At 40.9% G+C, this 23630-nt stretch overlaps 1 protein-coding gene and 2 long non-coding RNA genes across 8 annotated transcripts in view; 1 reads left to right on the plus strand and 2 right to left on the minus strand.

Annotated features, from left to right (window-relative positions):
- The first annotated feature begins 2065 nt into the window (after positions 1-2065).
- Positions 2066-23630, plus strand: part of LOC307008409 (uncharacterized protein) — a 32609-nt gene continuing 11044 nt past the window's right edge. For 3 of the 6 annotated variants that reach the window (XM_079631175.1, XM_079631176.1, XM_079631177.1), the window contains exons 1-5: positions 2066-2203; positions 3064-3396; positions 3681-3917; positions 5440-5772; positions 6057-6293. In XM_079631175.1, coding sequence (XP_079487301.1) covers positions 2161-2203; positions 3064-3396; positions 3681-3917; positions 5440-5772; positions 6057-6293 — 1183 coding nt within the window. In that variant the 5' untranslated portion in view covers positions 2066-2160. Of the gene's footprint in view, positions 2204-3063; positions 3397-3680; positions 3918-5439; positions 5773-6056; positions 6294-14028; positions 14362-14889; positions 14962-15044; positions 15138-15213; positions 16696-23630 lie in introns of those variants that run through there. The other 3 variants (XM_079631173.1, XM_079631174.1, XM_079631178.1) reach the window with 3 other exon arrangements.
- Positions 19306-20301, minus strand: LOC307008075. Its single transcript, XR_013799749.1, has 4 exons — positions 20271-20301; positions 20129-20198; positions 19960-20032; positions 19306-19885 (listed from the first exon to the last, which is right to left on the minus strand). It is a non-coding gene; the product is annotated as an uncharacterized lncRNA (long non-coding RNA).
- LOC307008469 lies at positions 21719-23194 on the minus strand. The gene is made up of 3 exons (XR_013799829.1): positions 23040-23194; positions 22871-22943; positions 21719-22796 (listed from the first exon to the last, which is right to left on the minus strand). It is a non-coding gene; the product is annotated as an uncharacterized lncRNA (long non-coding RNA).

Genomic DNA, 23630 nt, shown 5'->3' on the forward strand with positions numbered 1-23630 from the left:
TATTATTATTATTATTAATAGTAACAGTAATAATAATAAAAACAAGCTTAAAATCACATTTTAAAGTGTTTATTACATGAAAACAGGCGATATTTTTAATAAATAAACAAGTGATCAATATAGTAAACAAATCCCATAGCCTACAATATTGTGAACACTTGGCGGCTTAGTTGTAACACTGTGTTACAATTAACCCCGCTGTGTAAAAAATATTTTAAACCTAGCTAACAGTTGCTAGGAGTTGCTGACATGTTTCAAAATGGTGCCGTCTTCTGGCAGCGAGAGAAAAAGAGCGTAAACAACGCTATCTCACGACCAATTCGTACGAATTTGTACGATTTGTCTAAACCCACGTGACGGTTGGGTTTAGGGGCGGGGTCAGGGGTAGGTCATTCGTATGAATTCATACGATTTTGGCAAATCATAAAATATGTACGATTTAGCAAAAAACGTACAAATTCGTACGAGTGAGTGTGACGACCCTGAGTCTCCTCCTCCTGATTTCCATTGGTGCTGATCGTGGGAGTTCCTGATTGGTTTCTTCTATGTTAATTCATAATTAGTTAAGAGTATATGAGAGTGCTGTGTGTTATTTGAAATTAGGCACTCTCTGGGGAAGTACTCCTCCAGAGTGTCTCTTTTATGTTTTCCTTACACATGTAGTGTTAATTTTGTTATATCTGTTTGTTATTTGTTTTTCCTTATCCCTAGACTTCTGTTTATTGTTATTATTATTACTTGTGGCATATGTTTAAATCAATAAAACTTCTATTGATTGAACGTTTTCGTGATCCCTCTTTCATGTTGCGATTTAAAACGAGCTGGTCGTAACAGTGAGGTCGTATGAATTGGTACGAATTAGCCACCTCGTAAAATTCGTACGAATTGCCGTGAGATCGGGGCGCGTGACCCTGAGTAACTACGTAAAAGGTCCGTGTTACATTTAGCCCCGCGTTAGGTTGTGCCCCGCGCTCCCCTACAATAATACACATAGATTGTGTTTTGCACTGTAGTTTCTTTTGAAGCCTATCAACATGTTTGTTTTGTTGGGTTCAGTAAATACATGCATTTTGTTGCAGAAATTCAATACAAAAAATTAATGACCATCTCAGAGTAGCTTTATGTACAGTTTCTGAAAAACAGAATTCCTGCAGTAAAGACTTTACTGTATTTGCTAAAGGACATTACTGCAAGATATAACTCTCCCTTGTCCTTGCCCAACTCCTCTCCCTTGTCCTGGTACTCGTCTTCCTCTCCCTCGTGTAGGCTTATTTATTTATTTATTTATTTATTTATTTATTTATTTATTTATTTATTTCCATATTGTTGCTCTTTCCATAATGCTCCATATTGTTCCTCTTCCACACAAGATCAGCCCAAAGAGTCCTCTTTTAGAACATGGTCATGCCATTGAAAGAACCTCAACACCTGAGTGTGCTTCTGGATGGGAATCAGCTGTAATTTATATATTTGCATAACTTCAATAAGCTGTTTCTCAGTAGCAATAGAATAAAATACAGGGAATATATTTGTGTTTCAATTCACAATATGAACAGCTGTTCACTTTGACTTTAGCCTATATAAGTTATGTTTAGAACATGATGTTATCTGTTCTGACATACAGTGTGAAAGCAATTTGCCAGTAAAATTACATTGTTTTGGTATTGGTTGAGCTTGTGTGTAAAAGAAGTTCAAGCATTTTAAATTTGTGTTAACTGTATGCATTTTGTGTCAAAGCAACAAGAAATGTGTTAATTGTATAGCCTACAAAGACGGATGTTGGGCTAACCGTGTTAAGAGTTTAGGAAACTTGTTAAATTAATTGAAAAAACTGTCATAGCGATTGTAAAAAACTGTAACTAAATAATGTCTTTTAAAAAAGTGTACAATTTCAGAAATATAACTCAATGGAAAGTCCCTACCATTATAAGAAAATGTGTGTGCCAGCTAGTTATTGTTGTAGCTTGTGCAACACCTCAACTGATTCTGTTAAATGATCTGAACTTCCTTTTCTCTCACGGAAACTGGTAACTATTCTTATACATTGTGGCCACAGATGCGCGTCAGCAGGGCTCTTTTGTCAGAAGGAGAAGTGATAGTGTGACTGAAGCTTCATCCACACTCTTCTGTTAGTATTGGGCTCTTCTGGACTTAAGAGAAATGATGCTCATCTTTGGACTGATGCTGCTGCAAACTGCTGCATGTGAGTCAACTTTCAGCTCAAACTGATGTTTCTGTTCACAAACACTGACGATTGTTTTATGTAATCTGAATCTGATTATAATTCATGATGAGAGGTATATTTATATTAGTATTATACCCAGATCTGTCAAAATCCTCGATTCTGATTGGCTAGAAGAGAGAGAGATTTATTTTATCCTTTCGGAAAATTGTTCTGTGCCATAGAAGGTGTGTGTTAAAACTGTTTAATGCACAGGTAGTTGCAGTGAGTTTAATCACCATTCTATATTATTAATTATTTTCTCAGTTAGACACACACACTACCAAAACTTTATGTAGCTATACCTATAGGCCAATTTGCACATTTTTACATTCTCTTTTCAAAACTGTTAAACTTACTGTAAGTTCAAAACTGCCGTGCCAAGTTGGTTTGTAGAACTGTGTGAAGAAGAGTTTTGAAAAAATAACCTAAGTATTGAGAAATGTGCCCTATGATTGTGAAAAACTGTAATGCACTGCTTTCCTTGAAGCACACGCCTGCTCGTCACTCGCACACAGAGATCAGAGAATATATTAATGCTCTCCGTTTCTCATCGGACTGCACATCGTGCAATAGTTTAATACACAGCTATCCGTGTAGTATCCCTTACATAACACTCTCATTCTGTGTGTGTGTGTGTGTGTGTGTGTGTGTGTGTGTGTGTGTGTGTGTGTGTGTGTGTGTGTGTGTGTGTGTGTGTGTGTGTGTGTGTGTGTGTGTGTGTGTGTGTGTGTGTGTGTGTGTGTGTGTGTGTGTGTGTGTGTGTGTGTGTGTGTGTGTGTGTGTGTGTGTGTGTGTGTGTGTGTGTGTGTGTGTGTGTGTGCGTGTGTGTTGTTCTTCAGGTGTGGAGTTTAACTGCAGGTTTGATCAGTCAGTTCCCTGTTACGCTGCTCTGGGACACAAACTCAATCTGCAGATGGTGGATGCTAGAAATTATAAACTGAAGATAATAAAGAGAATAAACAACAACCAAGATGATCCAGTTTGTAGAGTAAAGAATGACACGAGATATGAGAGCGAATGTGATCTTTTTAAGAACAGACCTGAAGTGACATTTATTAATGGGAATCTGATAATAAATCGTGTGACCAGAGCAGATTCAGGGAATTACACTTTAAGACTCGATCGCTCAGACGGCACAGTAGCATCTGCAGATCTTCAAGTGAAAGTTGAAGGTACAGTAACTCTCTCATCAGACGCAATACAATCTCATGATCTCCAATGATCTCACTCTCATGCAAATGAATCAGTGGAATCTCTGTGAAGGTTTTTTCATGCAGCTCATTATTGAACATCTGGAAGAATTTCATCAAAAGCAACTGCACTTTGTTTTCTATTTATTTAAATATTTTATTTGTCACATATATTCATTTATTTATTTAGACTATTTAAAAAAACAAGCCATGTTTGTTTGAATGTATCTGTCTGTCATGTGACTGTCATGTGTCCCGCCCTCCAGCTCCTATTGGCTCAGTGGAAGTGTCAATCATCTGCTCCTCCAGTGGGGTGACGTCAGTGTCCTGCTCTTCTGACGGGGATCCGCTCATCTACAGCTGGACTCTGAATGGACATCCACTGATGGATGGAAACACCAACATTCAGCTGAATAACACAAGTCATGGAGACATCATCATCTGCAGTGTGAAGAACCACGTCAGTGACGGACAGAAGAGCATTAGTGTAGAAGACTGTCCTGGTGAGCTTTTAGTATTAATCTCCATGTATTTACTAAACTACAGCAACAAGAGTGATGAGTGAATCTCACAAAAGATTGGTGAGCTTTTAATTCATTGATTCATCATAATATATATTTTAATTCAATGTCCACTTATTTATTAAAACAACAGCAAAAACAGTGATGCAAAACAGAGAGTTCACACACCAAACACACTGGGGCATGTTCCGGCGCAAACGTTCCCTACTGCAATTCTGCAGTTTCAGAAAACAACTCCGCCACAGACCAGGAAAAAACTAGTCTAAAGTCAGCGGCGTGTTATTCAGATGCTATTTTAAGGGCGCATGCTTGGCCATAATGTAGCGTGTGCACAACGCGCATACACTTTGCTTCTCTCATCTACACAGACGCAGCTGTTCATATTTTTGCAAACCATACATAATTACAAGGAAAAATATTAACACACGAGGGAAAACATTGTGGTGTCCATGAAGATGTGAAGAAATAGGCATAAATCTAGCTTACACATTTACCCAAATTATTCAGGCTAATTGCTGTAATGATGTATCAAATGTGTTTCTCCCATCATCCCCAATGTCACTTCTCTGTGTTTTACGGTCCTGACGAGAACGTCGGTCTCCTCGGCTGTGAACCGCTCCTGGCGTGCGCCGGCAAACCCGCCGTTACAATAGCAATCCGCGTTTGAACAAGCGCGCCGGCTCTTAAAGGGAATGTGAGAGGACGCTCTGATTGGTTTATTTCACGTTACGCCCAAACCACACCCATGAATAATGAAGCGACTTCAGACCAACACATTTTAGGGTTTAGGCTCATTTATCCCGCCGGTATAATAGCAACAGCGCCCGAGATCCACCCACAAAGTTACTTGCGTTTCGCGTTTGATGCTTGTGTTTCAGATTGTTAAAATAGGGCCCAATGTGTCATTGTCCAAAAAAGTTGTTTTTGTTTTTTTTTATGTAATCATTTATTTATATGGAATTATCATATGGGGATTTATCATGCCATGTCTCTTCATTAAATCGGATGTCACAAAGGTCAATACATTTATATAAAAAGAAAGAAATTTCACAGTTTAACTGGATTGAACTTTTTTTTCTAAACCAAGTCAAATATAAATCTCTAATGTTCATTCATTCATGAGTAATTCCTTAGGGAAAATATTTCAGCATTTGTGTTTAGCTTCAGATGAACTGAGCTCAGATGTTTCAGTGAGATCAGATCAAGAGTTTCATTTCATCTTCTTTAATTCTGTGAATGTTTGTGTAATTTGTGTCTGATTTTAGTTTATGAGATAAATATTTACATCAGCAGTAGCACTCTCTGTATATTGATCTCTCTCTCTCTGTGTGTGTGTGTGTGTGTGTGTGTGTGTGTGTGTGTGTGTGTGTGTGTGTGTGTGTGTGTGTGTGTGTGTGTGTGTGTGTGTGTGTGTGTGTGTGTGTGTGTGTGTGTGTGTGTGTGTGTGTGTGTGTGTGTGTGTGTGTGTGTGTGTGTGTGTGTGTGTGTGTGTGTTGTTCTTCAGGTATGAAGTTTAACTGCAGGTTTGATCAGTCAGTTCCCTGTTACGCTGCTCTGGGACACAAACTCAATCTGCAGATGGTGGATGCTAGAAATTATAAACTGAAGATAATAAAGAGAATAAACAACAACCAAGATGATCCAGTTTGTAGAGTAAAGAATGACACGAGATATGAGAGCGAATGTGATCTTTTTAAGAACAGACCTGAAGTGACATTTATTAATGGGAATCTGATAATAAATCGTGTGACCAGAGCAGATTCAGGGAATTACACTTTAAGACTCGATCGCTCAGACGGCACAGTAGCATCTGCAGATCTTCAAGTGAAAGTTGAAGGTACAGTAACTCTCTCATCAGACGCAATACAATCTCATGATCTCCAATGATCTCACTCTCATGCAAATGAATCAGTGGAATCTCTGTGAAGGTTTTTTCATGCAGCTCATTATTGAACATCTGGAAGAATTTCATCAAAAGCAACTGCACTTTGTTTTCTATTTATTTAAATATTTTATTTGTCACATATATTCATTTATTTATTTAGACTATTTAAAAAAACAAGCCATGTTTGTTTGAATGTATCTGTCTGTCATGTGACTGTCATGTGTCCCGCCCTCCAGCTCCTATTGGCTCAGTGGAAGTGTCAATCATCTGCTCCTCCAGTGGGGTGACGTCAGTGTCCTGCTCTTCTGACGGGGATCCGCTCATCTACAGCTGGACTCTGAATGGACATCCACTGATGGATGGAAACACCAACATTCAGCTGAATAACACAAGTCATGGAGACATCATCATCTGCAGTGTGAAGAACCACGTCAGTGACGGACAGAAGAGCATTAGTGTAGAAGACTGTCCTGGTGAGCTTTTAGTATTAATCTCCATGTATTTACTAAACTACAGCAACAAGATTGATGAGTGAATCTCACAAAAGATTTGTGAGCTTTTAATTCATTGATTCATCATAATATATATTTTAATTCAATGTCCACTTATTTATTAAAACAACAGCAAAAACAGTGATGCAAAACAGAGAGTTCACACACCCAACACACTGGGGCATGTTCCGGCGCAAACGTTCCCTGCTGCAATTCTGCAGTTTCAGAAAACAACTCCGCCACAGACCAGGAAAAAACTAGTCTAAAGCCAGCGGCGCGTTATTCAGATGCTATTTTAAGGGCGCATGCTTGGCCATAATGTTGTGAGTGCACAACGCGCATACACTTTGCTTCTCTCATCTACACAGACGCAGCTGTTCATATTTTTGCAAACCATACATAATTACAAGGAAAAATATTAAAGGAGAACTCCGGTCAATTTTAACATTGAGCTCAATTTTTAGTAAATTTGGAGTGCTGTCAATACAGAGAACAACGACAAAAATCGGTGTTGCCTACACTGTGTTATCCTCTTTTTAAAATTTACACCCTATTGACTTGAATGGGGCAAGTTTTAAACCTGCTTTTATCCTCTTAACATATTTGATGTGTCATACAAGTGCCCAGCCATGTTGAGTGATTCCTTAAGAGTGAACACGAGTGAATCTGACTGCAGTAGATGTGAAAGATATGATATAACATCATTTTTTAACTGGCTGATATAACATCATTTTTATTCATATCTTTCACATCTACTGCAGTCAGATTCACTCGTGTTCACTCTTAAGGAATCACTCAACATGGCTGGGCACTTGTATGACACATCAAGGATGATAAGAGAAATAAAAGCAGGTTTAAAACTTGCCCCATTCAAGTCAATAGGGTGCTAATTTTAAAAAGAGGATAACACAGTGTAGGCAACACCGATTTTTGTCGTTGTTCTCTGTATTGACAGCACTCCAAATTTACTAAAAATTGAGCTCAATGTTAAAATTGACCGGAGTTCTCCTTTAACACACGAGGGAAAACATTGTGGTGTCCATGAAGATGTGAAAAAATAGGCATAAATCTAGCCTACACATTTACCCAAATTATTCAGGCTAATTGCTGTAATGATGTATCAAATGTGTTTCTCCCATCATCCCCAATGTCACTTCTCTGTGTTTTACGGGCCTGGCGAGAACGTCGGTCTCCTCGGCTGTGAACCGCTCCTGGCGTGCCCCGGCAAACCCGCCGTTACAATAGCAATCCGCGTTGGAACAAGCGCGCCGGCTCTTACAGTTTTTGCCCATTGCTTGAACACATTTTGCAAAACTTCGCTCCTTGTGCCAAAACTCTACACACAAGTAAACATGACACAACACTGGGAAATATACCATTCACATCTGTGTCAAATTGAAACTCTACTATCAACACCTAAACTCTGCTATCAAAATCTAACATTCCTTTGTCAAAATATAACTCTGATGACAAAATGACACATACTTGCATCACATGCATACACTTTCAGATCAGGTGGAACACACTAGTCTACTTTATATAAAACACTATAGTCTTTGATTTTCAGAGTTTATTCAGAAGGCATATTTTCAGGAGGCACATTTTCAAACAACCAAAAAAGCAAATAGGCCTACTCAATATTGTACATTGCAGCACTGTAGGCCTACATTGCAGTAACATGAATTCAGATAAAGCAAAAAAATTAAAAATAATAGAAAAAACACTATGTAAACACATATAATCATAGCAATTGTGCATACGTGGGCTCATGGATCAAAATATCCCCTTGCATGTCGAAAACATCCATGGATTGCTGTCACCTGGATGTCGCCGCAGGCCTGTTCCATTGCCTGCAGAAGAGGCATGTGGGCATGTACTGTAAGCAATCATGGCAGGGGCATAGCACAAGATCCCGGGCCCTATAGATAGGCAGTCCTGATTGGCCCCCATGTTCCAAATAAAATACATTCCAAACTTTTCAAGGGCCCTCTCTCCCTTTGGGGCCCTGGTAATCAGTACTGGTTTTACCCCCAGTCCGACGCCCCTGAATCATGGTATGTTTCACAAAAACTACCACTTTGGCTGCAAAAGGAGCATTAGCACCCTGCAATACCCTGTCCACGTGATGTGGTGATGTGATATACTGTTAGTACAGTGCTGTAAATACCATCTGAGTAGAGTAGAGTAGAAGGTAGAGAGGTGAAGACACCTGTTTTCACTGTGAAGCGGCTTAGATGTGGGTGGATTTTGCCCAGCTTCCCTCATAGTAAGGCCATGGTTGATAACATGGTCCACGAAAGTTGCTCTTATATCATTAGAAATAGGGGTCCGTGCATGGCCTCTTCCACCTTGACCTTGTCCTCCTCCTCATCCTCTTCATCCTCATCCTCATCCTCCTCCTCCTCCTCCTCCTCTACCTTTCCCTATTGCTCTCCCTCCATCCATGCTTGCAAAGTTCTTGAAAAGTTATTTTTGTAGCTGGCTGATTGGTGTTCAGTTTTGCAAGTAAGTGCCTTCAGGTATGTATTTGTGTGGTAGCAATTACCCGATGTGTTTTGTATTTTGGATACATGTGTTTTCCAAATGGCACCCTGAGATTTAATTTTTGAACGAAGTGTCTTATGTATGAAATAGAGTGTAGTATGCAGGACCAAGTGTGTTGCATAAAGGAGTAAGTGTGTTGCAGAATTGCAACTAGAGTGCAAAGCAGCGCTTTTGTTTAAGGTATGGGTACATGTGTTTGAGGTATGGTAACAATAGCTTCAAGTTGTGTTACTTTAGTCTAAGCATGGGTCTATAGTGTTTAAGCAACGGGCAAAAACTGTAAAGGGAATGTGAGAGGACGCTCTGATTGGTTTATTTCACGTTACGCCCAAACCACACCTATGAATAATGAAGCTACTTCAGACCAACACATTTTAGGGTTTAGGCTCATTTATCCCGCCGGTATAATAGCAACAGCGCCCGAGATCCACCCACAAAGTTACTTGCGTTTCGCGTTTGATGCTTGTGTTTCAGATTGTTAAAATAGGGCCCAATGTGTCATTGTCCAAAAAAGTTTTTTTTTTTTTTTTTTTATGTAATCATTTATTTATATGGAATTATCATATGGGGATTTATCATGCCATGTCTCTTCATTAAATCGGATGTCACAAAGGTCAATACATTTATATAAAAAGAAAGAAATTTCACAGTTTAACCGTATTGAACCTTTTTTTCTAAACCAAGTCAAATATAAATCTCTAATGTTCATTCATTCAAGAGTAATTCCTTAGGGGAAAAAAAAGCACAGTGTAAGAAAGCACAGTGTACCCCCAGAGAGAACATCCAGAAGACTTCCAACAAGACAACAGCACTCTCTCATGCTGAGACCATCCCAGCAAGCACCTGAGTATCTCCTACCAGCCTTCACACCCTCATGTCCAGCACATCAAGCCAGGCCAAAGCCACTCCTGCCGACCCCCTGCCCTCCTCATACCCCGCAGGCCCCGGGCAGACACAGCTACGCTCAGATAGTGAGCAGAACATCAACAACAGCACCAGTGCAAGCCACATCAACAGAGCTAAGAGACATCCGTCAGATGCTCAACCTCATCTGCTCACACCTACTGTCATAGGTCAAAACTTATCACCAAAACAAAGACCCCATGGACAACAAAGCATTTATTATAACATGTTGGAATATTCAAGGCCTGAGATCATCTGCCTTTGGCCTTAAAAGCAGAAACCAAGATTTCAACTCAGAAATAAAAAATTCAGATATCATCATCCTGCAGGAGACATGGAGCAGAGGAGACGGACCCACCGGCTGCCCCAAAGGCCACAGAGAACTCATCATCCCATCAATTAAACTGCCTGGAGTGACACAAGGAAGAGACTCAGGAGGCATGCTTATTTGGTACAGATCAAATCTTGCCCATGCCATCAAAGTAGTTAAAACAGGACAATTCTACACATGGTTAGAAATTAATAAGACAGTCACCGCAACAGAGAAAAACATCTTCCTGTGTGCCACCTATATTCCTCCAGCAGAGTCTCCCTATTTTAATGAAGACAGTTTCTCAATTCTTGAAGTAGACATTAATTACTTCCAGTCACAGGGAAGCGTGCTGCTCTGTGGAGACCTGAATGCCAGAACAGGTGAAGAACTGGACACACTTGACTCTCAGGGGGACAAACACCTGCCTGGAGGAGATGTCCTCCCCACACCTATACAAGCACAGAGACACAACTATGATAAAACAACAAACAAAAGCGGAACACATCTTCTTCATCTGTGTCGCACACTAGGTCTGTTCCTAGTCAACGGCAGGCTTCGAGGAGATTCCTATGGTAGATACACCTACAGCTCACCCTTCGGTAATAGTACAGTCGACTATTTTCTGACAGACCTTAGCCCAAACTCCCTCAGAGCGTTCACAGTCAGCCCACTAAACCCACTATCAGACCACAGTAAAATAACCCTCTACTTAAACAGAGCAATGCCCAACCAAGAAGCATCTAAACAAACCCAGCTCCGCTCACTTAGAAACATGTATAGATGGAAACAAAACAGTAAAGATACATATCTAAGTACAATTAGACAACCGAAAATTCAAGCGCTATTAGATCAATTCCTTGCCACTCCTTTCCCACACAATAGTGAAGGTACAAACCTAGCAGTAGACAAGCTGAACAGAATATTTGAGGTATCAGCAACATTATCCAACTTGAAAACCACAAAAAGAAAATCAAAAAGACCACATGCCACTGAGAAATGGTTTGACAACGACTGTAAAAAACTTAGGAAAGAATTAAGAATCCTATCTAACCAGAAACACAGAGATGCTGACAATGAGAACATCCGTCATCTCTATCATGGAAAACTTAAACAATATAGGAATACTTTAAGAAAGAAAAAAGAACAAAACACAAAAAGTCAACTCAGGGAAATTGAAGAATCCTTAGAATCCAACCACTTCTGGAAACATTGGAACACACTAAACAAAACTTACCATCAAGAACTAGCCATCCAGAATGGAGATGTTTGGATAAACCACTTCTCCAACCTCTTCAGTAATATAAACAAAAATCAGGAACAAAATGCCCTATATGACAAACTAAGGGTTTTAGAATCAACCATCAAAGACTACCAGAACCCCTTAGACTCTCCAATTACACTAGCCAAACTATTAGACAACATACAAACCTTGAAATTACAAAAAGCCTGTGGTGTTGATGGCATCCTAAATGAAATGATCAAATACACAGACCACAAATTCAAATTAGCCATTCTCAAGCTCTTCAATGTCATCCTGAGTTTAGGTACATTCCCCAACATCTGGAACAAAGGTCTTATTACCCCAATCCATAAAAACGGAGACAGACTTGACCCTAATAACTACCGTGGTATATGTGTAAACAGCAACCTAGGCAAACTCTTCTGCAACATCATAAACGGCAGACTAGCCCATTTCCTCAGAGACAGAAATGTCCTGAGCAAATGTCAAATTGGCTTCCAACCAAAATATCGCACATCAGACCATATATACACTCTCCATACCTTAATCGACAAGCAAGTCAACCAAAACAAAAGTAAAATTTTCTCATGCTTTGTTGACTTCAAAAAAGCTTTTGACTCCATTTGGCATGAAGGTCTTTTTCTTCAATTAATCCAGTGCGGCATCGGAGGAAAAACATATGACATCATCAAATCCATGTACACAAACAACAAATTTGCGGTTAAAATTGGTAATAAACACACAGAATTCCTCCCTCAGAGTCGTGGAGTGAGACAGGGCTGCAGCTTAAGTCCCACGCTGTTCAATATATACATCAATGAGCTAGCGAGGGCTCTGGGTCAGTCTACAGCTCCTGGCCTTACTCTACTGGACACTGAAGTCAAGTGCCTTCTGTTCGCTGATGATCTGGTGCTGCTGTCTCCCACTAAAGAGGGTCTACAGCAGCATCTAGACCTCCTGCACAACTTCTGTCAGTCATGGGCCCTGGCAGTTAACCCCAAAAAGACTAAAATAATGATTTTCCAAAAAAGACCCAGCCGCCAAGACCAACATTATAATTTTAGATTGGACAACATGCTCCTCGAACACACGCAGGACTACACTTACCTTGGCATAAACATTAGCAACACCGGAAATTTTAAAAAAGCTGTAAATGACTTGAGAGAAAAGGCACGGAGAGCTTTTTACGCAATTAAGAGAAATATCCAAATTGACATCCCAATCAGAATCTGGCTAAAAATTATCAAAACCGTAATCGAGCCCATCGCGCTGTACGGGTGTGAGGTCTGGGGTCCACTCACAGACCAAGAATTCACGAAATGGGACAAACACCCAATAGAGACTCTGCAGACCGAGCTGTGCAAAATCCTGCTACGAGTTCAGCGCAAAACCCCAAATAATGCCTGTAGAGCAGAATTAGGATTATACCCCCTTATGATAACGATTCAAAAAAGAGCCATTAAATTCCATGCCCACTTAAAAGATAGCGATGAACAGACCCTCCATTACAAAGCCCTGTCCTACCAAGAGCTGAAGCCAGAGAGAAACGCCCTCGGCCGATTGGTGTTAGAACTGACGTCACAAACTGACAATAAAAACATAGCCAGACCAAACCAAATAATTAAAACACAAAAAGAAAAATACCTTAAACATTGGACAGACGCAACAGAAAAACAGAGTAAATTGGAATGCTATTTGGCCCTAAACAGAAGATATGAATTGGCAGGATACCTGAGTAAAGTGAGCGACCCTAAACTGAGGAAAGTCCTGAGCATGTACAGACTCAGTGAACACAGTCTGACTATAGAGACCGGCAGACACCGACAGAGCTGGCTGCCGAGGGAAGAGCGACTGTGCCCTCACTGCTCAGAGAATCAAGTGGAAACAGAGCTACACTTTTTGACTTCCTGCCCCAATTATACAGACATTAGGGACACTTTCTATCCCCTTTTCACAACCCACCAGAAAGACTTCCATCAGAAATCAAATATGGACAAACTCCCACTCCTGCTTGGAGAAAGCCCAGCGAGCTCAACCCTGGCTGCCCGGTATGTGAGGTCCTGTCACGACAAAAGAGCCTCCAGCAGGACAGAGCTACAAACTATACACCTAGAGACACTGATATAAATATTAGAAGATTTTATTGCTATGTTTATTTTGATGAAATTTTTATTTTTATTTATTTTTATTTTATATATTGTTAAGTGTTATGAATGCTTTGGCAATGTAAAGACTTCTTTCACCATGCCAATAAAGCTATTTGAATCTTGAATCTTGAATCTTGAATCTTGAAAAGGTTTGAGCATTTGTGTTTAGCTTCAGATGAACTGAGCTCAGATGTTTCAGTGAGATCAGATCAAGAGTTTCATTTCATCTTCTTTAATTCTGTGAATGTTTGTGTAATTTGTGTCTGATTTTAGTTTATGAGATAAATATTTTCATCAGCAGTAGCACTCTGTATGTATGTTGATCTCTCTCTCTCTCTCTCTCTCTCTCTCTCTCTCTCTCTCTCTGTGTGTGTGTGTGTGTGTGTGTGTGTGTGTGTGTGTGTGTGTGTGTGTGTGTGTGTGTGTGTGTGTGTGTGTGTGTGTGTGTGTGTGTGTGTGTGTGTGTGTGTGTGTGTGTGTGTGTGTGTGTGTGTGTGTGTGTGTGTGTGTGTGTGTGTGTGTGCGTGCGTGTGTGTGTGTGCGTGCGTGTGCGTGTGTGTTGTTCTTCAGGTGTGGAGTTTAACTGCAGGTTTGATCAGTCAGTTCCCTGTTACGCTGCTCTGGGACACAAACTCAATCTGCAGATGGTGGATGCTAGAAATTATAAACTGAAGATAATAAAGAGAATAAACAACAACCAAGATGATCCAGTTTGTAGAGTAAAGAATGACACGAGATATGAGAGCGAATGTGATCTTTTTAAGAACAGACCTGAAGTGACATTTATTAATGGGAATCTGATAATAAACCGTGTGACCAGAGCAGATTCAGGGAATTACACTTTAAGACTCGATCGCTCAGACGGCACAGTAGCATCTGCAGATCTTCAAGTGAAAGTTGAAGGTACAGTAACTCTCTCATCAGACGCATTACAATATCATGATCTCCAATGATCTCACTCTCATGCAAATGAATCAGTGGAATCTCTGTGAAGGTTTTTTTCATGCAGCTCATTATTGAACATCTGGAAGAATTTCATCAAAAGCAACTTCACTTTGTTTTCTATTTATTTAAATATTTTATTTAAATAATAATTTTAATTAATTCTTTTAATTCATGAATCTCCATGTATTTACTAAACTACAGCAATAAGAGAGATGCAGACGAGTGAATCTCACAAAACATGTCGAGAACACGTCAGTCGCATTTGACCCCAACATCTTTTTTGCTTTGGCGAGCTTTTAATTCATTATGTCCATGTATTTATTTAAACCACAGCAAAACAGTGCTCAAACAGTGAGTTCTCTTCATTGGACACAGTTAATTCTCGCAACGTTTCTGGCTGAAAATTAGTTAATTTGAACCGATCTCAGCAGTGATTTATATTGACGTGTTTTCAGTTTCAGTGATTACAGTGATGTTTTATTACAGGAACAACTACTGCAGCTGTGACCTCTCGTTTGACCTCTACACTGACCAGTAGCACACTGACATCAGGACATGGTACGAGTTTAAAAGAACACGCTTCAGGAAACATGATGGATTGGTTTTGTTTTGTGTCTAATTGTTGTTTTGTGTGTGTTCAGACTCTGTGGTGTTTGTGCTGGTCTGGTGTCTTCAGCTGATGGTTCTGTTTGGTCTGTTAGGAGGTTTTCACATCTACATGAGACACACGTCAGGTGAGAGACATTTATGATCAACGTTGTGGATTTAACATGCAAATATTGAGAGATGATGATAATGTGATGCTTTTAGAAAGAAAACAGGACGATCAGAAACTGAGAATGAGAAGATTTAGAGAAGAACATGAACACACAGAAGATTCATGATCTCAGCACATCTACGAGAAATCTCCTCCTTTTGCTTTCCTGTTTCTACAATGTTTTCTGGCGACGCCAACAATTGTGAAGATTTCAGATGATGGCAACTTTGTATCGACATGCCAAACTTTCAGATATTATCCTATAATATTTTAATATGATCCTTATTTTGTAAACGTTAAAAGCACAAGTTGTAATAGCTGCCTAACATATACGCTGGGCAGCTTAACTGAAAACATGAAGTGATCTAACTAACATGTACTATATTATAACTGTATATTACTGCCATATTACTGTGCACACTCATCTCTGGCTGATAACAGAATATTTCCACAATTGTAACATTAAAACAAGCATTTTCTGTAAAGCTGCTTTGAAACATGTATTGTGGAAAGTGCTAAAAAAATAACTTGAATTTTAAATATGTTGCTCTTGGTTTTGTGGTGTCTGGTGTTTTGCTATCTGTGCTTTTAAACTTCTGCTTATTTGCAGTTTTTTGAAGCTGTTTAACACGTTTGGCCACATGTGTGCTGGCAGCCCCAACTGGGTTTACTATTAGTTTAACTGCATCTATTGTTCTCATTTGTAAGTCGCTTTGGATAAAAGCGTCTGTTAAAGGAATAAATGTAAACTGTTTTCAATATTGATAATAATCAGTAATGTTTCTTGAGCAGCAAATCATCATATTATAATTATTTCTGAAGGATGTGACACTGAAGACTGGAGGAATGATGCTGAAAATCCAGCTTTGATCACAGGAATAAAGTACAGTTTACTATATTCACATAGAAAACAGATAAATTATTTTAAATTGTATAATATTTCACAATATTGCTGTTTTTACTCTATTTTTTTAACAAATAAATGCAGAAGAGACTTCTTTTAAAGACAGTAAGAATCGTACCAACCCCAAACTTGTGAACAGTATTGCATTTACTATAATTACACTAGTTTTTGCAATATTTTTTTTAATTGATTGTTAAAAGTTAAAATAGATTGTGTTATATTCTGTAGGCGAAATGTTGTTAATAAATCAGTCAGGGGAAAAAATGTGCAAAAGTTTTACCTTTAGGGGTGCAACATTCTGTTACTGGCAGCCCTTCACAATGGTTTTACTGTACAGCAACCAAGAGCTAACATATAACTCACGATTTTACAATAAAGCATAAAACAAACAATGAGCAGTAGACTATGTGTGATGTCCAGAGGGAATAACAGAAGGGATTAATGTGGAAATGTACTGCCGTTCCCAGCAGTGAAGATCATATCTTCACATGTGCATTTATCTTTACCATATCTTTTTCATTATATGCTAATAAATATTCTTTAAGAATTGTAAATTGAGTCTGTGTTGAAACTGTTGAGATTAACTTTTTGGTATAGAGTTAAGTAAATGAAAATAAAACTGTTTGAAATTAAACCTTTTGCTGTCAAAAGATGTGTGGCAGAATTAGGTAAGTGACTGACAGTCCTGGTGTCCTATCAGGAAAGAGTACGGTCTATTTAACGCTGGTTGGCTGTACTCTGAGATGCGTCATGTCTTGTCCTCCCCCTCCTGCGTCATCCACTATCGCCTCAGGTATGTGCTGGTAGCGGGTGGTTTAAATCATGTGTTTAGAACGCCACTGATATGTTATCTTTTTAATTGTAGCGTTTCATTTAAGCACTTGTCTGACGGTGCATTTTCATCAGCTCAGAATAGGTGTTTGCCCACCCTTCAGGTATGTAAACTGTCCCTGTATTGAGTGGTGGTTATGATGGCGTGTGGTATACTGAGTCGCTATGTCACTGTTAATGCGTTGCTTCCTGTACCCCAGTTAATCGGTGGTTGTGATGATCGCGGTAAATAGTAGCCTGTGGGGATTTCATGTGGGGTAATGTCGTCTTTTGGTAAGTGTCATGTAAGATGTTTGTAAGGTTGTAGTGGAAAGAGAGGCACTAACATCCCGCTGCTTCTCTTTAAGGCGTTCGTGAGGCGCAGGTCCTCCCTTTCGTCCTCCGGACCATTGTGCTGGTTCTCTGCACAATCTCCCTCTCGTTCTTCCGTGTTTCTACGAACTTGAGTCCACCTGGATAACCAGTGTCCCTCCGTGTCGCGCTGATCGTGCCGGCGGGAATTCATAAGGGCACAGGATTATACCGTCTACTTCTACTTCCTTTCGTTTTTTTGTGTGATTAGAAAAGTTGATTAATAATAATAATTGACTGTTATTAGTACGAGAACCAGTGTGTGTGTGCACACGCGCGTGTATGTGTGTGTGTGTGCTGCACCAGCTCTATCTACTGTGATTCTTTTTCTTTTTCTTTTGGTCAGCTGTGTTTATTGTTTAGATTTTGTTTCTGTAACTACTGTTGTGTGTTGTTGTGGACCTTGATTATTATATTTTTTTGGATAAACAAATTCAGCTGTTTATCTTGTTTCTCCCAGGAACTGAGGTGACCAGGCGGGAGGACCCCCGAGTGCATTTGTGGTGGTGGTAGTGTTGCAGTGAGTGACACCTTTTGGAGTGCTTGCGTGTATGATCCAAGTGCACGGTGACGTGTGTGTGTGAGTAGAATTACGCTTTTGGAAAAGCCATTAAGTGGTCCTTCCGCCGGTAAGCTCAGCCTGGTTTTGGTTTGTTTTACTTTTTGTTTGACAAACTCCTCCTACCCTCGTGGGTAGAGGACTATGTCGGTGTGTGCCACTCATATTGCCCCCTTGTGAGCACCTGTTTTTGTGCCTTGACATTTGTGCATTGAGCGCTGTGCGCCTTTGTTTTAAAAGAAGATACTGTTTTTAACTATTTTTGTATGTCAATAAAAGACCTTTTTGTAATTATGTGTACTCTTGTCTCTAACCTCCCTGACACACACGAACCTGTGTGACCTAATGCTAACCGCTGGGTTACTTAGATATTCCCTGATTTATTCAGGGTGGCGTAGTCGACAATTATCACCATAAGCAAAGTAACTTATTGAAATCCTGTACCGCTCCGCTTCGCCACATTAATGAACAAAAATAGTTAAAAACAGTATCTTCTTTTAAAACAAAGGCGCACAGCGCTCAATGCACAAATGTCAAGGCACAAAAACAGGTGCTCACAAGGGGGCAATATGAGTGGCACACACCGACATAGTCCTCTACCCACGAGGGTAGGAGGAGTTTGTCAAACAAAAAGTAAAACAAACCAAAACCAGGCTGAGCTTACCGGCGGAAGGACCACTTAATGGCTTTTCCAAAAGCGTAATTCTACTCACACACACACGTCACCGTGCACTTGGATCATACACGCAAGCACTCCAAAAGGTGTCACTCACTGCAACACTACCACCACCACAAATGCACTCGGGGGTCCTCCCGCCTGGTCACCTCAGTTCCTGGGAGAAACAAGATAAACAGCTGAATTTGTTTATCCAAAAAAATATAATAATCAAGGTCCACAACAACACACAACAGTAGTTACAGAAACAAAATCTAAACAATAAACACAGCTGACCAAAAGAAAGAGAAAAAGAATCACAGTAGATAGAGCTGGTGCAGCACACACACACACATACACGCGCGTGTGCACACACACACTGGTTCTCGTACTAATAACAGTCAATGTGGCGAAGCGGAGCGGTACAGGATTTCAATAAGTTACTTTGCTTATGGTGATAATTGTCGACTACGCCACCCTGAATAAATCAGGGAATATCTAAGTAACCCAGCGGTTAGCATTAGGTCACACAGGTTCGTGTGTGTCAGGGAGGTTAGAGACAAGAGTACACATAATTACAAAAAGGTCTTTTATTGACATACAAAAATAGTTAAAAACAGTATCTTCTTTTAAAACAAAGGCGCACAGCGCTCAATGCACAAATGTCAAGGCACAAAAACAGGTGCTCACAAGGGGGCAATATGAGTGGCACACACCGACATAGTCCTCTACCCACGAGGGTAGGAGGAGTTTGTCAAACAAAAAGTAAAACAAACCAAAACCAGGCTGAGCTTACCGGCGGAAGGACCACTTAATGGCTTTTCCAAAAGCGTAATTCTACTCACACACACACGTCACCGTGCACTTGGATCATACACGCAAGCACTCCAAAAGGTGTCACTCACTGCAACACTACCACCACCACAAATGCACTCGGGGGTCCTCCCGCCTGGTCACCTCAGTTCCTGGGAGAAACAAGATAAACAGCTGAATTTGTTTATCCAAAAAAATATAATAATCAAGGTCCACAACAACACACAACAGTAGTTACAGAAACAAAATCTAAACAATAAACACAGCTGACCAAAAGAAAAAGAAAAAGAATCACAGTAGATAGAGCTGGTGCAGCACACACACACACACGCGCGTGTGCACACACACACTGGTTCTCGTACTAATAACAGTCAATTATTATTATTAATCAACTTTTCTAATCACACAAAAAAACGAAAGGAAGTAGAAGTAGACGGTATAATCCTGTGCCCTTATGAATTCCCGCCGGCACGATCAGCGCGACACGGAGGGACACTGGTTATCCAGGTGGACTCAAGTTCGTAGAAACACGGAAGAACGAGAGGGAGATTGTGCAGAGAACCAGCACAATGGTCCGGAGGACGAAAGGGAGGACCTGCGCCTCACGAACGCCTTAAAGAGAAGCAGCGGGATGTTAGTGCCTCTCTTTCCACTACAACCTTACAAACATCTTACATGACACTTACCAAAAGACGACATTACCCCACATGAAATCCCCACAGGCTACTATTTACCGCGATCATCACAACCACCGATTAACTGGGGTACAGGAAGCAACGCATTAACAGTGACATAGCGACTCAGTATACCACACGCCATCATAACCACCACTCAATACAGGGACAGTTTACATACCTGAAGGGTGGGCAAACACCTATTCTGAGCTGATGAAAATGCACCGTCAGACAAGTGCTTAAATGAAACGCTACAATTAAAAAGATAACATATCAGTGGCGTTCTAAACACATGATTTAAACCACCCGCTACCAGCACATACCTGAGGCGATAGTGGATGACGCAGGAGGGGGAGGACAAGACATGACGCATCTCAGAGTACAGCCAACCAGCGTTAAATAGACCGTACTCTTTCCTGATAGGACACCAGGACTGTCAGTCACTTACCTAATTCTGCCACAATCCACCCCTGCCTTTTGTATCGTCGCCCCGACGATAAGAGCCTAACCATACTCAAATCGTCTACCGGGAACAATGGATGGGCATCATCGTTCCTAAAATCGGCTACAGAGAACAATGGGTGGGCATCATCGAACTCAAACCATTTCTAAAATCAGTTACAGAGAACAATGGATAGGCATCATCGAACTCACAATCATATACACAGAGAACAATGGATAGGCATCATCGAACTCACAATCATATTCACAGAGAACAATGGATAGGCATCATCGAACTCACAATCATCTACACAGAGAACAATGGATGGGCATCATCGAACTCACAATCATATACACAGAGAACAATGGATGGGCATCATCGAACTCGACTCAGCTACAGAGAACAATGGATGGGCATCATCGAACTCACAATCATCTACACAGAGAACAATGGATGGGCATCATCGAACTCACAATCATCTACACAGAGAACAATGGATGGGCATCATCGAACTCACAATCATATACACAGAGAACAATGGATGGGCATCATCGAACTCGACTCAGCTACAGAGAACAATGGATGGGCATCATCGAACTCACAATCATCTACACAGAGAACAATGGATGGGCATCATCGAACTCGACTTAGCTACAGAGAACAATGGATGGGCATCATCGTTCCTAAAATCATCTACACAGAGAACAATGGATGGGCATCATCGAACTCACAATCATCTACACAGAGAACAATGGATGGGCATCATCGAATTCACAATCATCTACACAGAGAACAATGGATGGGCATCATCGAACTCACAATCATCTACACAGAGACCAATGGATAGGCATCATCGAACTCGACTCAGCTACAGAGAACAATGGATGGGCATCATCGTTCCTAAAAATCATTAAAACCCCTGTCTGTGGGTGCCCCTGTATCCCGTGCTGGAGGCCATCAGCAAACAAAACTGAGTGGCCCCGAGCACGCATACGCCCAGGCGTTCCTCCCCACTCCCTGCGAATTGCCCCACTGCGGATATCCAACTTATCTGGGTCCCCCCTCTCGTCCTCCAACCGATACCGAACCTCCCCCTCAGCCTTAATTTTTCGTTATCCGCTTTTAACTGTGCTACCAATTCTCTCAATTCACCTTCCATAGCGGCAAACCATACAAATCACTTACCACTACGGAAGTAACTCTCAGAGGGTAACACCTATCCTTTGCGACAGGACCACCACCGTCTACTTCCTGCCACAGACACAAAGAGAAGAAAAGAAAAGCAAAAGCAAAAATCCCCCCCCCCAAAAAAACTTTTTTTTTTTTTTTCAATCACGTCTCTGCCTTACACAACTGACACACAACCCTGCCGACTGCGCCAAATGTGGCGAAGCGGAGCGGTACAGGATTTCAATAAGTTACTTTGCTTATGGTGATAATTGTCGACTACGCCACCCTGAATAAATCAGGGAATATCTAAGTAACCCAGCGGTTAGCATTAGGTCACACAGGTTCGTGTGTGTCAGGGAGGTTAGAGACAAGAGTACACATAATTACAAAAAGGTCTTTTATTGACATACAAAAATAGTTAAAAACAGTATCTTCTTTTAAAACAAAGGCGCACAGCGCTCAATGCACAAATGTCAAGGCACAAAAACAGGTGCTCACAAGGGGGCAATATGAGTGGCACACACCGACATAGTCCTCTACCCACGAGGGTAGGAGGAGTTTGTCAAACAAAAAGTAAAACAAACCAAAACCAGGCTGAGCTTACCGGCGGAAGGACCACTTAATGGCTTTTCCAAAAGCGTAATTCTACTCACACACACACGTCACCGTGCACTTGGATCATACACGCAAGCACTCCAAAAGGTGTCACTCACTGCAACACTACCACCACCACAAATGCACTCGGGGGTCCTCCCGCCTGGTCACCTCAGTTCCTGGGAGAAACAAGATAAACAGCTGAATTTGTTTATCCAAAAAAATATAATAATCAAGGTCCACAACAACACACAACAGTAGTTACAGAAACAAAATCTAAACAATAAACACAGCTGACCAAAAGAAAAAGAAAAAGAATCACAGTAGATAGAGCTGGTGCAGCACACACACACACATACACGCGCGTGTGCACACACACACTGGTTCTCGTACTAATAACAGTCAATTATTATTATTAATCAACTTTTCTAATCACACAAAAAAACGAAAGGAAGTAGAAGTAGACGGTATAATCCTGTGCCCTTATGAATTCCCGCCGGCACGATCAGCGCGACACGGAGGGACACTGGTTATCCAGGTGGACTCAAGTTCGTAGAAACACGGAAGAACGAGAGGGAGATTGTGCAGAGAACCAGCACAATGGTCCGGAGGACGAAAGGGAGGACCTGCGCCTCACGAACGCCTTAAAGAGAAGCAGCGGGATGTTAGTGCCTCTCTTTCCACTACAACCTTACAAACATCTTACATGACACTTACCAAAAGACGACATTACCCCACATGAAATCCCCACAGGCTACTATTTACCGCGATCATCACAACCACCGATTAACTGGGGTACAGGAAGCAACGCATTAACAGTGACATAGCGACTCAGTATACCACACGCCATCATAACCACCACTCAATACAGGGACAGTTTACATACCTGAAGGGTGGGCAAACACCTATTCTGAGCTGATGAAAATGCACCGTCAGACAAGTGCTTAAATGAAACGCTACAATTAAAAAGATAACATATCAGTGGCGTTCTAAACACATGATTTAAACCACCCGCTACCAGCACATACCTGAGGCGATAGTGGATGACGCAGGAGGGGGAGGACAAGACATGACGCATCTCAGAGTACAGCCAACCAGCGTTAAATAGACCGTACTCTTTCCTGATAGGACACCAGGACTGTCAGTCACTTACCTAATTCTGCCACAGATGCAAGCTGACTTCATGCGATCATGGGAGTTGTTGTCTTCACCTTTACAGCCGGAGGAGAGATTGCTAATGAGAGACGAGCTAACACTGTTCAGAGCAGAAGAGCTTTTATTATGACGCAGACGCTTCTGCTTCTTCCGGTCAAGAGTATGTAGAGAAACGCAGCACTGTTTTAATATTAGATACATTTGAGTGTGATTAAAGTTGTGATAATAATAGTCTGTGCGTTCGCTCGGCGGCTACTGAGACACTTGTTGCACACTGCAGTGAGCTAGATCGACATTAGGCATGGTAAAACATGGTATTTGT

Source organism: Phoxinus phoxinus (assembly GCF_949152265.1).
Source record: "Phoxinus phoxinus genome assembly, chromosome: 12".
Classification (NCBI taxonomy): Eukaryota; Metazoa; Chordata; class Actinopteri; order Cypriniformes; family Leuciscidae; genus Phoxinus; species Phoxinus phoxinus.